The 15876-nt window shown below is 34.5% G+C and overlaps 2 protein-coding genes across 2 annotated transcripts; both read left to right on the top strand.

Annotated features, from left to right (window-relative positions):
- The first annotated feature begins 7846 nt into the window (after positions 1–7846).
- LOC103859088 lies at positions 7847–10078 on the top strand. The gene has a single exon (XM_009136575.3). It carries the CDS (start codon positions 9101–9103, stop codon positions 9836–9838), a length of 738 nt encoding a protein of 245 aa, XP_009134823.1. The 5' UTR covers positions 7847–9100; the 3' UTR covers positions 9839–10078.
- A 262-nt stretch (positions 10079–10340) lies between these two features.
- On the top strand, positions 10341–15858 carry LOC103859077 (sugar transport protein 12). Its single transcript, XM_009136565.3, has 4 exons — positions 10341–12913; positions 13013–13335; positions 14114–14743; positions 15232–15858. The coding sequence occupies exons 1-4, from the start codon at positions 12781–12783 to the stop codon at positions 15685–15687; spliced, it is 1542 nt and encodes a 513-aa protein (XP_009134813.1). The 5' UTR covers positions 10341–12780; the 3' UTR covers positions 15688–15858.
- Positions 15859–15876: the final 18 nt, after the last annotated feature.

Raw genomic sequence — 15876 nt, 5'->3', positions numbered from 1 at the left:
ATACAAACTACTCACAACTCCACAATAAAAGCTACATCATCTGTCGGTGTCAACAACAAAAAATTACATCATCTGATGATATACGAAATGAAGGTAATCCAATGCTTTCATAGTTTTGGTTCAAGGTCAAATCAACATATCTAGAGTCCGATTGGAATTTAACTTTGATGGCTTTAGAAGTTTTAACTTATTTCTAAAGTTTTTAAAGTATGTTTTTTACCAATAAGACTTTAAAGTCCCAAAAGCCTTTTTTAGAAATTTCAAAGCCAAAATAACTAATCCTATTTGTAGTTGTGACTTAATTTTTTTAAAGACACAAATTCAAGTTTATAACAATTTCTAGTTGTGCATTCTCATATGGTAGTAGAATTATCGGTTGTAAAATCGTCTATGTAATATTTCTCAATGTTATAATCACATAATTAGTCAGATGTTAAAAGAAAACAAATTCTAAAACCAGTTCAATTTTTAATATCCAAAAGTTTTAACAGTCAACTTAAAATTAAAAATCTCAACCATAAAAGTCATGAAAGTCATAAACAATCGGACTTGTAATCTTAACCGTGTGAGTGAGACCAAAGTAGGGCGAAATATCATGTGGTGATTGCAGGTTCAGTAAAAATAAAAATAATTTAGAGCCTTCGAAAAATAACGCATCGCTCGTCAGACAGGATGTGGCCCACGGACCGAATGAGCAGGCGTGAGTGACTCATTAGTCATGGACGATCGGGACGTTACAACTATATTTTTCTTTCTTATTATATGGATCTAATATATTTTGCACCATATTATATTAAAAAAAATTATCTTATAATACAGTTATCCACTTCCTAATATATTTTTTCTAGTTAAGTATCTAATCACCTATAATATAGTCAACTTTTCTAATATGTAACTTGAACTCAGAGTTATATGATGTTATGGGGAAGGAGTGGTCTTGAAACAATGTTAGATGAGTCCATGGCGAGGGCTCTTGGCTGTGGCGCACAATTATATTGGGGCTTAAGGTGGCCTCGTTTGACCTTTGAGATTAATTGTTCATTGTGAAGCTTCAGTGCTGATATGTTGTGATGTTCCTTGGTATTTAATTGACGGGTTGATCTGAATTTTTGGTAAGGTACTGTGGAGCTTTAGCTCAATCGTGTTGGGTCTATGAGCCATTGATTGTCAATGTGTTTCTTCGCCGACTGTTCGGGTGGAGATCAGTTTTCTTGGAGCTTCCTATGGTTGACGCTTGCTCTTAAGTGGCGGTTCTTTGTTAGTACTTATTAGAGTTGGTACTTAAGCCTTGCTCTCATCCCAAATAAATGTGACCTCCAACGCTTTTTCGATCATTATGGCATCCGGTTCATGCTAGCTTTGCTCTTTAGTGATTATGTGTTAGCCCTAGAGGTTCTTAATACTCTTGCTTGTCCTTGCTTTTAATTTATGTATTATGTTTTGTTATTGGTCTTGTTACTGGGGGAAAATCTTTGCCATGCCGGCTTATGGTTCTGGAATGAGTGTGTTCTTTGCCGGTTTAGGTTTTGTAAGAATAAAAGTTAATCCGTTTAAATATAATCGACAAAAAAAATTATCTCATGCATGCTAGATCCTTAGTTTGTGTTTATACTACTGTTATTATTTTCCAAATGAACCCGTGAAAATAGCCAATCGTAGAAGTGTGCCCAAATCATTTCTGACTCCAAGTACATCTTTCAACAGATGTTTTATATAACATATGAATAATTTTTTTCTCAAGCTTAACATTTTGTCCAATATGTCGACAGTCCATATGCATCTCTACTTCTCATTATCATCCATCTAATGGAACAGTTTTGTTTCCACTTTGACCCATACATCAAAATTTGAAAGAGACCCGAGAAACAAAAGGAGGGAAAAAGGAAGGAGAAAAGTGATGTCTTAATTTCTCTTTGATTTTACTATTATATCACAATTTTAAAACTAGTTGTTCATGTGCTTTTTTAACTTTTGGACATCCAAGTTTGAGAATCATTACATGGAAGTCAAGCCTAATTGATGGACGGGTCGGTCCAAAATGGATCAAAGTCACGTGGTTTGTGATGTCCCTTGGGTCCATTCTCCTTAATCATCAAAACTTTGATTGTTTTTGTCGACTTTATATAAAGTCCTTGCTTCTTGCTTAAATAACCCTTTATATATCATGAATCTCAAACTTGAAATAATGTAAAGAAAACAAAAGCTTTATGTCCATTTGTCCAATAGTGTTACAAAAAAAAAAGCTTTATGTCCAATCTTGTTTATTAATTATAACAAAAGTATTTAATTCGATTTATAACACTTGCAATTTTCAGTACAGACCTTCAGAGACCTTTTTTAGGTTAAAGAAAACATAAATTTCCGAGTTCAACAAAAATCAGGCAAATTAGTTACACGCAAAAAGGAAGACATGGGCAAAAGAACCACTACCATTGCCACAACTACCACCTTTCAGGCTCTCATCTTTCTCTATCTCAACTATCATAAAGCGGGACTGCTTTACTTTGTTTAATCATTCATTATTACTTAAATCTTTATAGAAAGAAAAGAACGAAACAGGATTAAAAGTGTAGAGAAAAATAATTGAAAAAGGAATGAGCAGACATGTTGTGTGATGAAAATGAACGCAAAGAAATTGGTTGAGGAAGTAATTACAATAATGTTTAATATTTGTGTTTGAGTATGGGTGTAACACTGGGAACTTCTTGGATATTATATATTAGAAACAATAAAATCGAACATTGGTGATCTATCAATTCCATTATTTTTATGATTTGTATCTTTTATAGGTAGCAAAACATAATATAGATAACAGTATAAATTGATGATAAAATGCTGAGTAGTATATATTCGGTTGTGTTAAAAAAAGAGGGAGTATATATTCCGTTGTAACTTAACAAAATGAGTAATTTCTTTTTTTGCATATTATTTGTGGAAGTTAGAAACGTAACTTTCTTGGTAATACTTTAAAAATATATTCTCGATAAATATTCTAGTGTTTTCACACATATTAAGAAAATACATTAAATCAATATATTAAAAGTATTATTTTCTGCAATTTTCAATTTTTAATATCTTTTAACCAATAGTAATTCAATAAAATCAATTAATTTTTTTTAAATTTACAACTTTTTTTATAAAAAGCATAAAATATCTATATTTGTGAAACAATTTGTTTTTTTTTAAATATCTATCTTTTTGAAACGGATGGAGTATTAGTTATTCCAATGTTTTTTATTAGTGAGCCATTACATTTATTTTTATTTTTTTGATGAAATCTCAAAATTATTGATCTATCAAAAACGAATTACATTTACAAAATAATCATGTAATAGGAACTATACGGAGGGATCAATCAAATGAAAAAAGAAAAAGTAACTCTGCAACTTCTTTCCTATTATAACCATCTTTGTAACAGTTCCACGTTGCAATGCTGAGGTCCATATTTCAACGACGTGATCCTATTTCGCATCGACTTTTATCTTCTTTTTGTCATAACGGGTCATTAAGTTAAACCATTAGAAGTAATAGTAAAATTATATGGATTCAGTCGTTTACAAAAAAATAATAATAGTGGTTCAGTTCATTTTACGAAGTTCTTTAGTTTGATTACAAGTTTCTTGTAGCCTTTGTTGGGGGACCAAACGATCATCTCGGTATCTAAACAGTTAAATTAGTTAATCTAGTTACTGGGCAAATTACATGTATCATTGCCTGATTATATGCCAAATCAAAGTTTCACTAATCTACATCTAAAGGTGGTATACTGATTAATGTAAAACTCTAGCATCAATTTAATCCTAATAAAGATTACTTTACCTTTAACGCGACTTATTTTATAACAAAATTACAAAGGAAAAACATGGAGCGGCCGGTACATACAAAAGTAAACTTTTATTCAACTAGAAAAATACACAGAACTTGTGTCATGTGATATCATATGAAAAAATATTCCAATTTCGGCTTCGATTTATTTTCATTTTTTTGTCAATTATATAGTTTCCACTTCTACGCTAAATTTTCTTGTAATATTCGCTGCCTTTGTTCTACGCACTTCCGAGCTTTCGCACTTCCCGAACCAACACTCCAAGAATCAAAGCAGGAAAATCAGTTCTCGATCCCGTTGTAAGAATCTAGGCAATACGTCGTGATGTCGGTATGGGTTAGCATTTAAATATTCTTCCGCTACTAAGTAAATAATGTATCAATTGGAATAATTTGTTTGCCGAACATTGAATAATCGTATATGCGATATACCTAGGTTTTAAAATCCATACGAGACATTTTCGTAACCTATTTCTTTGCGGTAGAAACAGTTTATAGTCTATCAAATTACCATGCACGAAAGCAACTAATTATATATGCACACCACCTTAAGGAAATCTGATGGCGACATATATAGTGAAAGTTACATACACATTTCGCGTCATTGTGTCAATCACCTTCTGGAGGTCTCCAAAGCAACATGCTTGGGAGGAAAGTCGATTGCGTCATGTGGTACAACATGAACATTTCCCATTATGGTACTGGTGTCATCATTTACATTGGCTCATCAGATCCACTTGTTCTAATGGTGGACGTTAGTTGTGCCAAACTTATGAACCATGTGGCTCGTGAGAAAGGTCGACAAATGGTCAGAATGTCCACCTAAAGATCATGTAATTCGATATCCAGACTCTGTAGGGCTATAATATATAAATAACATTCTTAACTCAACATGAAATGAATCTGATCCGAAAAATATCTTAAAACAATATAAAACTCGAATAAAGAGTTCAAAAGCAATATAACTCACTAAATCACAACACAAACATTGGACTTTAATGCTAGACTTTTTTCACTCGATCGAACACACTACACCGGTTTTTAAAGTGATTTAGACCCCGGCCGATGGTAACACTCTTTCTCATTTTAGGCAGTTGTTTTAGAATTTTCAACAACGGGGTAAGTATTCCAATGCAAAAGGAAGCCGGCTCAAACGGGGACGCAATGCTCAAATCGAATAAAAAGAAGTAAAGTATGATAAAATATGTACTTTAAAAAAAAAAAAATATATATATATATATATATATATGTACTTTTATTTTATTACATTCCATAATATATGAGTATTTGCACTCTACACATAAGATTTATGTCCTAATTAGCTCTATACCCATTTAGGATTTTTGTCACTTTGTTCGAAACTTTTATGACGATTACACCCCTACTACCTTTCTATCGATAACTCCAAGACAAAACTAACATATCTGATAACCCAAAATTCATAATTACTCCTCCGTTGCTCGCTCTTCTCCTTAGCAGATGTTTTTGGAAGATACCAAAAAATAAAATAAAAATCTACATGTGTCGCCCCTCTTTTGAATTTTTTTTTTTTGTTTTTTTTTTCAGTTCGATAAATCTTTCCGTCAACGCCGTTAACCATGTGAGCTGTTTCCGTAAACGCCAGAAAATGCAAAATCGACCGGTGAAACCGTCATCTCCACTGTTGCTTCGCTTCGATGAGCACCATGTTCCTCTGGGCTCTCTTCCTCATCGCCCTCACCGCCTCCTACCTAAGCTTCCAGAGCTTCGTTGATTCCGGCAGCAGCTACCTCACCGCCTCCTGGGGCGGCATCCAGTGGGAGAAACAAGTCCGAACCTCCGCTCAGATCCATCGCTCCGGCGGAATCTCCGTCCTCGTATCTGAGATTTATTAAGTCTCTAATTATTAATTAACACAGCTAACAGTAATCACTAAACCGTGTTGAGGAAACACTAAATACATTCGCTTGCGCGCAATGTCAGTTTTCATCGTCATATTATAATTTATCCAGCCAAATTTATAAATATATTGCTAACTGATATATTTATCCAGCCACTGGATATGTTTTAATGTATGATTTTCATTTTATGTTTCTCTCCCTCAATTAAAACCAGTTGGTTAACATACATTTTATTTATGAAACAATCACATAAAAGTAGCTGACCATTATATATAACAACAATGGTTACAAGATATTTTAACAAACCAAAATCAAATCACTCCTTGCTAAACTATCTTCTAACAGTTTCCGATTATAATTAACGGTAACTAAACAATACTTATACGGTTACATATAAGTTTATCCCCCAAAACCATCCTAAATGCTATTTTTTTCCATAACCGTGCCGATAGGGTGAAATGTATTCATTACTGGACCCTGTTGAAGAACCTCCTCCATCAACTGTTTCCCGTGGTACCTAGAATCACCCCTACATTTTGACATCTGGATCATTAATAGTTAACTCTCCTTCAGCCGCTCGGCCATCACTTATAAGTTATAACTCCCTCCCGAAACATCATCCCATTGTCTAACCCTTCATTAGTATGTCCCTGGTGAATTCCATGTTTAGTGTAGTTCACCAAGTCTATCCCAAAATCCTATAAGGTTGGCGGTGCATCCTCTTGATTAGTAAGAACCTGCACACTGTTTGAAGCACCTATATTCATTTTCAGCACAGTTAGTTACGCTTACATAATTTATTTTAGCAGTTATCATATCATAAAACGCTATACTATTTAATATTGACAGTTAATGATATACTTATCAGGTTAATATATGTAGTAGCATTCAAACAAATTATATTAGCTAGTAAAAAGACTGACAAAGATGTAGATGTTGTTCTACATAACTAACCTGTGCCCAAAGTTCCATGATTAATGTCCACCACCTCATCCTGGTCATCAAGAATTTCTATTATTCCTTTTACTGGTGGATGTCCACTGTTTTCGTTTGCTATAAAGTTGTCAGCAAAACCATTTCCAAAGAAAGTCGGTGGAATATCAGCATCTTTGTGTTTATTATTAGCCTGTTAGTTAATTTGTTAACATGTAACTACTTATTCATATTTTCATTTCTATTTTGAATTAATCTTTAAGATCCATTGTGAGACATATAAGCTTTTCTTATTGATAGCTAATATTAATTTTACCCAACCTTTGAATTATTTATCCTAATATCAACATTTTTTAGCATTTGTGTTTCGATTTGTTGAAATTAATATTATATTTAATAGAAAACATAAAATTTTAGCCGGGTACATATGAAATTAAACCTCTACGTTTGTTATTAGCCACAGACAATCGCATATGATTACATACTCAAACCGGTTAATACTATTCAATGCGGCTAACATGTTTGATACATATTTAATATTTTTGTTACACCTATAATCACTAATTACTTTCAACGCCTACGTCCATTGAAGCCTCACATGCTTCTCCCTATCTATCTAGTGCCATGAAAACGCCTAGAGAAAGGAAATTTGAACCAAATAAAGATCCATGAATCTAGAAACAGAGCCCCTCAGTGCTTAGATCAAACCCCGAGCCAGCAACTGGAAGAGATCATGCACCAGAAGATCTAAAACAAACATGCAAGAACAACCGAGAAGGGATCTAACGATCTAGATCTACATGTTAAGAGCAAGAATGGAGATGTAAATCATTGACAGTGATAGACAAAAGGAAAACAAAGATACAGCTAAAAAAAGACGATCCGACCAAAGATGTAGCTGAAGTAGTTGAAGAGAAAAGAGAAGAGGAAGGGTGAAGAGACAAGAGAGATAAATAAGAGAGAAGAAAAAGCGTTATTGTTTACTATATAGAAAATCCCCCAAAAAATCTAAGCAAAATATTTATAATAGCTTAAAAATCTTTTTCCCATCTATAAACCTACGTCCAAAGAGCTAGGGGTACTAAGGTAAATTGCTATGTCACAGAGAAAAACTAAACCCCACTATTTTCTTCTCTTTGGTACTTTGCTAATTTCCATATTCTTTTAGGATTTTCACCCAATTCACCCTAATATATTAGTCTTTTTGCTTGTGAAGTAGTGGAACCTAGAATAAGTTAATAACACAAGGGGTGTTCGGTAAGCGCTTTAAAATGCTGTAGGATCTCTCTACAGTCCAGATTCTTTCTAAAACACATTTTTTTTCTAATCATGTTTTGTAAAATGTTTTTAAAGTTACAGATTTTTTTTTCTTTCTTGTTTATTTTTGGGTGTAGAAAGCAATAAATCTAGAGCACATATTTTTGGTTTTAGAAAATTTATATGTAAATCATTAAACTTTAAAAAATCTACAACTATAATCTTACAACAAAATCATTTACCGCAACACAAAAAAGTCTACAGTTTTAATGCTATAGCAAAAAAAATATAAAGGTACAATTCATTATAATCAAACTCTTTAATACATGAATGGTTAAAAACTTAAAATCAATGTATTTTTGAAATCGCTGCGAATCTTAAATTCTAGTTGAAAACAAAAAAACGACTCAAATCAAATTTATTCGTTTATCTTAGTTATGACAACACAAAGATCATATTTAGTATGTCAGTTTCTAAAATTAATGTCTCTTAAAAAACATCTTGAATTTAAACTTCTAACTCAGAAAAAGAATATGACTCAAATCTAAATTTTTCATTTATCTTAAATCTAAATTCTTTACATATAAAAGGTAAAAACCAACGATAATACTAAAGCTGTAACTGGATTGACCATTTTTGGAATGGAATGCTTTGGAATGATCAATTCCATCATTCCATAAAAAAATTTACCATTTAACATAAATGGAATGGAATGGAATGCTCATTCCCATCAATTTCAAAAATATCTATCCAAAATACAAAGCAAAATATTTCAAAACAATTTTGATAAGGAATAGATGGAATGAATTCATTCCATTTTTCTACTGCATTCCATTCATCTTATTCCATTCCTTTATATTTCATGTATTCCTTTTTTTATTTACCAGTTACAGCCTAAAAGATAAGTCTTAACCGAAAAAGAAATAAAGCAAAACCATTCACAATGTTTATCTTTATATACTTAATATAACTAAAAAAATATCTAGAATGTTTCTAAATACTTACTATAATATTAAAGTCTTCTGTTATTTTTGTCATCCCTTAAATTTTTCTGTTATTTAAAAGGAAATAAATTATTTGATTCTATCAACAGTTATACATTCCACGTTTCAACAATGGAATTAAATGAACAAATTAAGTATATGTTGACTCTTTTTTAAGAAAAGAAAAGAAAGACAAAAACCCTCCTCGGGGGGGGCTTTTAAATGCAACGACCACCAAAGTCTCTCTCTCTCTCCCACATCGTCACGCTCACTCACGCTCCTATGGAAGAAATCTCCTCCTCCTCCTCATCAGAACCTCCTCCTCTCTTCTCCTGTTTCATCGCTCTATGCACTCTGATTCTCATCTACTCTCCTGATGACTCCCTTCGAATCTTCCTCTCCCCTGTTCTTCTCATCTCCGGAGCCCTTCTCTTCTCTCTCGAACGCCTCGGATCCACCCGAGAACCGCTTACCCGACCCGGGAAAAGCAAAGAACGAGAAGTTAAGACCGAAGAAGAATCTGATGTTTTGTTTGATGTTTATTCCTTGTCCGAAGCCAAACAAGATTCCGACACAAGACACGAGTTTGTGGAGTGGGATTTGAGAGCGCCATTGGAGGTGATTCACGAAGCCTATGACGAAGACGAAGACGAAGAAGAGGATCCGACCCGGTTTAGGGAACTCGAGAGGTACCCGTCGTTGTCGCTCTGTTACCCGGAATCAGATTCTGGATCGGATTCGGATTCTTCTTCGGAGTTTACTTTTCCGGAGATGAGTAGCTGGATGTCGCCGGAGAAAATGGGATACAGGTGGGAGGAGGACGATGGAGCAGCCGGTTTGATAGAGATTAAACTCGACGTTGATGAGTATAAGAAGAAGAAGATGAGTAAACAGAATCAAACAGAGATGGATTTTCATGCAGAGGAGGAAGGTTTGATCGAGATCGATCTTTCTCCATGATCATGTGAATTATTATTTTTATTTTTATTTTTTGCTTCCAAATTCTATAACAACTTCAATGTTCTAAAAAAAAGGTTCCATAACGATTTTGCGGATCAGAAAGAAAGAAAAATCAACAGTATGGATTGGCTCATTTCTATACGAGTGTCATGTATTATACAATTTGTGTGAGGATTAGTTCAATTTTTGAACTTTTACAAAAGATTCGAACTCTAATTTTGCTACGGCGTTTGTGACAAATTGTTTGATCTGGTGAATTATATTTTACACCGACATAATGACAAGTTTAACTTGCTCCATCTTACATGAATTCAATTGTTATAACGAGATTTTTTTTCCAGTAATTTCACCATCAAACATATTTTAAGTGCAGAAATTAAAAAAAAAAGGTACAAATTAACAACGCAATGTTAAAAATCTTTCTACAACAATGGTTATTGTTTACTATTATCGTTTTTGGATAATCTAAACCGTTTGTAAAAGAAAATGGGACGAGTGTATTGTAATCGCAATCACAGAAATGCGACAACCCATTAGGTAACAACAGTCTTTCGTTATACAATTATACAAACATCGACTCATCAACATTCATTTTGATATATATAGAGCAGCATACAACTTTATTAGAATATGCATTTAATATTTACCAACATTTACAAGACTATTTGATTCGTCTTGTCTCTTTCAGTACCACACCGTCACAAAATAAGAAAATAGACGACATGCATTTTCTGTTACTCCTCTCTTGTTGGGTCCCTCAAAGTCCCTAACCTAGTTGCCCTTACTTTTCTATTTTTTACATTTTTATTTTTGTTTTTCACACGCTTGACACTTGTCAAACCAAAATGTTTGTTGAAGGATTTGAAAAACTCATCATACGAGCTACTGTTGAAAGCTCGCAGAGTAGCTGAGCCAGTCCGGAAGGAAGGTAAAACAGAAACTGAAATCTGTTGGTACTTCTCAGTTCTCACTACAAATGTTCTGTTATATTTCTTTTGAGACAACATTCTGAGTTTTGTTGTTTAATTTGCCCAAGTTTATTCTAGTGTTTGTATTGCGTTGAGTAGCTACTAATTAATGCAAGCTTGTTATGTCTCTTGATAAGGCAGAAACAGAGGTGAGGTATCTTTCTTGGAGGCAGAATGTTTCAAGATTGATCCATGAAGCAAGAAAGTTTACTGTCGATCTAAACAAGACGTGGATTCTAACGGGAATAAATTTTTTTGATGTTGACTATGACTATCTTGTAACTCAGTCTAACACATTTAACATTCCTGGGGTGGAGGAGAATTGTCATTTCCTTAGCCATTTTTAATAGTTTTCTTGCTCCACTCTCTATACATTGTTCTCTAAGCAATGGTAGTTTGTGGAGCAAAGTGTAAAATGACGGATTGCTTATATGGATGTAAGAATATTCCGAAGGATTTTATCTCTTTTTAAGATGTCTCTAAGAACTGATGGTGGGATTGCAGGTGGTTGAAGTCTTGAAGATGGACAAAGAATCCGTAGAACTGTCATTGTTTCATATGAGAAGGAAAGTTTACCAGAACTGAACGAATAAGAAAGAAAGATGATGCTAAATTTTGTAGTAGTTGGTGGTGGACCAACAGGTGTTGAGTTTGCTTCTTAGCTTCATGATTTTATCAACGAGATCTAGTCAAACTCTATCCCGTGGCCAATAATTTAGTGCAAATCACTCTTCTAGAGGCTGCAGATCATATGATCTTAACAATGTGAGATTTCCTTATATCTAAAAAAATTTTTAATCAATGACAAGACTTTTTTGGTGTAAAATCTCGTATGATGATTCTAGTGAGGCGTTTGTGTCAAAGGTTGCTGAAAAAAAAAATTAGTGGAGATTGTGAAAATGGGTTCAATTGTAGCCAATGTGAATGATATATATGCAACATTTAAACAGAGAAAATTCATAGTAAGTAAATACACCATGGGTCCATGTGTATGATCCTCTGTTTCTTATGCTTTTGGATTGGGTTTATTTTTTTCCAGGAAGACAGATCCTCATTGTTTGGTGATTTATAAATTCTAGTTTTTGACCCCAAAAAAATTCTAGTTTTTATGTGTTTAAAACTAAATTAAATTTGAACTTAGCGCCTTACAAAAGAGTAATGTTTTACAATATCAAAACAAAACATGTGTCGTCTAGTCAGAAAATTCATTGTTAGATCTGTTATTATCCTTCGCAAAGATTTTCATAATTAATTTAATTCCCACTTCATGGTAGAGTGTTAATTATATAGAATGGTATAGGAGAGTCCTCTGCCAATACGTAATACTAAAATTGTTCATCTGTCTCATACTAGTAACTCAAAACAAAACCTAACCTCTCAACCACAATTCTAAACCATATCGCAAACTTTACCTATAACTTTTTACTTAAAAGGAAACAATAAATTCAAATGAACATGCATTCCCCATCCATATCGTTGAATCTATTACATGCTAGAAAGTAGAAACCTGGGATTCTAAAGTAAGATTACTTTTTTTGTGACATTTTCTATTAAAATACAATATGATGCATATTCTTTCTAATTTCCACGGATTATAAACCTTATAAAAAAATTTCTTGACTTATATATCTATGCGAATCAATAGACTCTGACTTAGAGAGATGCATGCGAATTAATGTGGCTGGATTATTTTGTCCAATTGCTAGATGGAAAATAAAGACCGAGGATTTAATTCCATGTCAAGTTCATTTGGTGCTAATTTTACCACATAAATGAATTATTAAATTTAAGGAAAATGAGCATAAAAGATAATCAATTAAATTCAACACGTTAAGTAAGTTAACGATCTATCCACAGCTTACTAGTGAATCCACATTAACCTCCACACCTTTGCTTATATATAATAAACACAGAACGTGTAACGATTCATCTGCTTATTCTAATCTACACTCTTAAAATTTAGTAAAATCCAAAATGCCCGCAGTCGGAATTGTCATCGGAGATGGCAATAGGGAATATCCCGGCAAACTCACTCTTTACGTCACCATGACGTGTATCGTGGCTGCCATGGGTGGTCTCATCTTCGGTTACGACATTGGAATCTCCGGTAATATTTTCCTCCATATTTTTCCGACAAGATCTTTATTTTTGCTAATTTGTTTTTTGATGTTACAATTTTGTTTATGATTTTTGTTATTTTTTGCAGGTGGAGTGACAACTATGGACTCGTTTCAGAAGGAGTTCTTCCCATCCGTATACGAGAAACAAAAGAACGATCAAGAGTCTAGCAAATACTGCAAATTCGACAGCATTCCTCTCACTCTCTTCACCTCCTCTCTCTACCTCGCCGCGCTCTGCTCTTGCGTTGTTGCTTCTTACGTTACTCGTGAGTTTGGCAGGAAACTTTCGATGCTTCTCGGAGGAGTTCTCTTCTGCGCCGGAGCTCTTCTTAACGGTTTCGCAACCGCAGTTTGGATGCTCATCGTTGGTCGTTTGTTGCTCGGTTTCGGTATTGGGTTCACAAATCAGGTCCGTCATTATTTTTATATAGTATTCTAATTATGAGCTAGTACTTTGTTTTTGATCACATAGACCCTCGCTCTGTTACTCTTTTGGTTGCTGCGCTGATATTTATCTATTCACTCTGTTTAATTTTAAGTGATGTTTTAGAATTTTTGTTTTGTTTCTGTTTAATTCATATTTTTAAGTCTCTAATCAAAAAGTAAACATAATTTGAAAAGTTTAAAATTATTTGTATTTTACAATATTTTATTGGTTGAATTAGTTGTAATTATTATTGTCTTTATGAAAATGAGATAGATCGAACAAAAGTTAATAATTTCTTAACTGATAAACGAAAACCTTAAAAATTAATTATTTTGAACAGGAGGATTAAAAGTTAGTAATATTCAATTTTCTATCTCATGTTTGATTGGAACATGTGTGTTTTCGTATCTTTTGGTTATACAAAAACATCTCTAACTTCACTTTATTTTTTATTTTAAATAGAATTTAGAGTAATAATGTTTTAATTTTTTTGTTATAAAATAAAGTTTAAAATAATAATATTTTAATTTATTATCATTTTATTTTCCACGTTAAAATAGAGTATCAGTGGAGTATATGACAACTCTATTGTACAGGTAGTCTCTGACATGGTCTAAGTATCACAAAGTATACTCAAAGCTTTTAGATTCTTTTCCAAATTGAAAATCTTGGGGTGGAACTTAGTGTTTGATTTTGTACCCTTACAATACATCATATTTACAAAATAACGTCAATACTTTTTTTCTTTTCAAATTGACAGTCCGTACCGTTGTACCTCTCGGAGATGGCACCATACAAATACAGAGGAGCACTGAACATCGGGTTCCAGCTCTCGATCACCATAGGCATCCTCGTCGCCAGCGTCCTAAACTTCTTCTTCTCCAAGATTCCCGGCGGCTGGGGCTGGCGGCTCAGCCTCGGCGGCGCCGTCGTTCCCGCTCTCATCATCACCGTCGGATCCCTCATCCTCCCGGACACACCGAACTCCATGATCGAGCGAGGCCGATTCAAGCAAGCCGAGACGAAACTCCGTAAGATCCGAGGCGTCGACGACGTCGAAGACGAGATGAACGACTTGATCGCCGCCAGCGAAGCTTCGAAGCTCGTGGAGCATCCGTGGCGCAACCTGTTGCAGAGGAAGTACAGGCCGCATCTTACTATGGCGATTCTGATCCCTTCTTTCCAGCAGCTCACGGGGATCAACGTCATCATGTTCTACGCGCCGGTGCTGTTTCAAACGATCGGGTTTGAAAACGACGCGGCTTTGATGTCGGCGGTTGTTACCGGTTTGGTTAACGTCGGAGCCACCGTTGTTTCGATTTATGGAGTTGATAAATGGGGGAGACGGTTTCTCTTCCTTGAGGGAGGACTTCAAATGCTAATTTCTCAGGTTCTCGTCTCTGAAACTAATCCGGTTATTATGTTTTGGTTTAGCCGGTTTAACATATCCAAATGCTGTTTTCCGAGGTTTCATATCCTAAACCCGGTTAAATATCATTAGCTTTCTGGTTACCATCCGCAATAGTTTGGTAGTGGTTCTGCTCTCTTCGGTTAAGGTGTCCACGATACGAATATTGCGGAAAATTCCCCACTGCTGCTTCCCGTAAGAGTCTGGTTTGTTGGTGTTTTACAACATTCACATAAAACAAAATAAATCGTTTCAAACTGTTGTAAACTTTTTAAATTCAAAAACTCGTTAGAACTAATTTTTGCGGAGGGTAAATATTTTTTTAAAAATACTATATATATATATTATATTTTAATTTATATGATTAAACTTTTAAACAAAATATTTTCAATAATTTTTTAAAATTTAATAGTATTATTTAAATCAGATTATTGAGTACCGGTTTAACATTTCAATTGCCTTCTTCTTAGATTGCTGTTGCGGCGGCGATCGGAGCCAAGTTCGGGGTCGACGGGAACCCTGGGGTTCTACCAAAGTGGTACGCCATTGTTGTGGTCTTGTTCATATGCATCTACGTGGCGGCGTTCGCTTGGTCGTGGGGTCCACTCGGTTGGCTTGTTCCCTCGGAGATTTTCCCGCTGGAGATCCGATCTGCGGCTCAGAGCGTAACGGTGTCGATGAACATGATCTTCACGTTCATAATCGCGCAAGTGTTTCTGATGATGCTTTGTCACATGAAGTTCGGGTTGTTCATATTCTTCGCGTTTTTCGTGGCGGTGATGTCGGTTTTCATCTACGTTTTCTTGCCGGAGACGAGAGGTGTGCCGATTGAGGAGATGAATCAGGTGTGGAGATCGCATTGGTATTGGTCAAGGTTCGTTGAGGGAGATGAGAATGGTCGTGTCGAGATGGGAAAAGTCCATTAACGAACCAAGAAAACGATATGTTTTTTTTTTGGTTTGGTTAGTAACTCATAATATAATCAATCAAAGGATACGATTAGTAACTAGTAAGTAGTACTTTGTTTGTTTCGTTTCAGACACGAACAAAGTTTATGTATTGTTTTCTTTTCTTTAATGCAAGAACCTGTTTCACTATTGCTTGACGGTAAAGTA

This window comes from Brassica rapa, chromosome A01, assembly GCF_000309985.2.
Source record: "Brassica rapa cultivar Chiifu-401-42 chromosome A01, CAAS_Brap_v3.01, whole genome shotgun sequence".
In the NCBI taxonomy this organism is placed as follows: Eukaryota; Viridiplantae; Streptophyta; class Magnoliopsida; order Brassicales; family Brassicaceae; genus Brassica; species Brassica rapa.
This window is presented reverse-complemented; position numbering and strand designations above follow the sequence as displayed.

Excerpts from the sequence above, each read along its gene's own strand:
- LOC103859088 (XM_009136575.3), top strand. The coding sequence starts at position 9,101 with ATGCAACGACCACCAAAGTCTCTCTCTCTCTCCCACATCGTCACGCTC.
- LOC103859077 (XM_009136565.3), top strand. The coding sequence starts at position 12,781 with ATGCCCGCAGTCGGAATTGTCATCGGAGATGGCAATAGGGAATATCCC. Across the intron at positions 12,914-13,012 it reads TTACGACATTGGAATCTCCG|GTGGAGTGACAACTATGGAC; the intron begins GTAATATTTTCC and ends TATTTTTTGCAG. Across the intron at positions 14,744-15,231 it reads TTCAAATGCTAATTTCTCAG|ATTGCTGTTGCGGCGGCGAT; the intron begins GTTCTCGTCTCT and ends CCTTCTTCTTAG.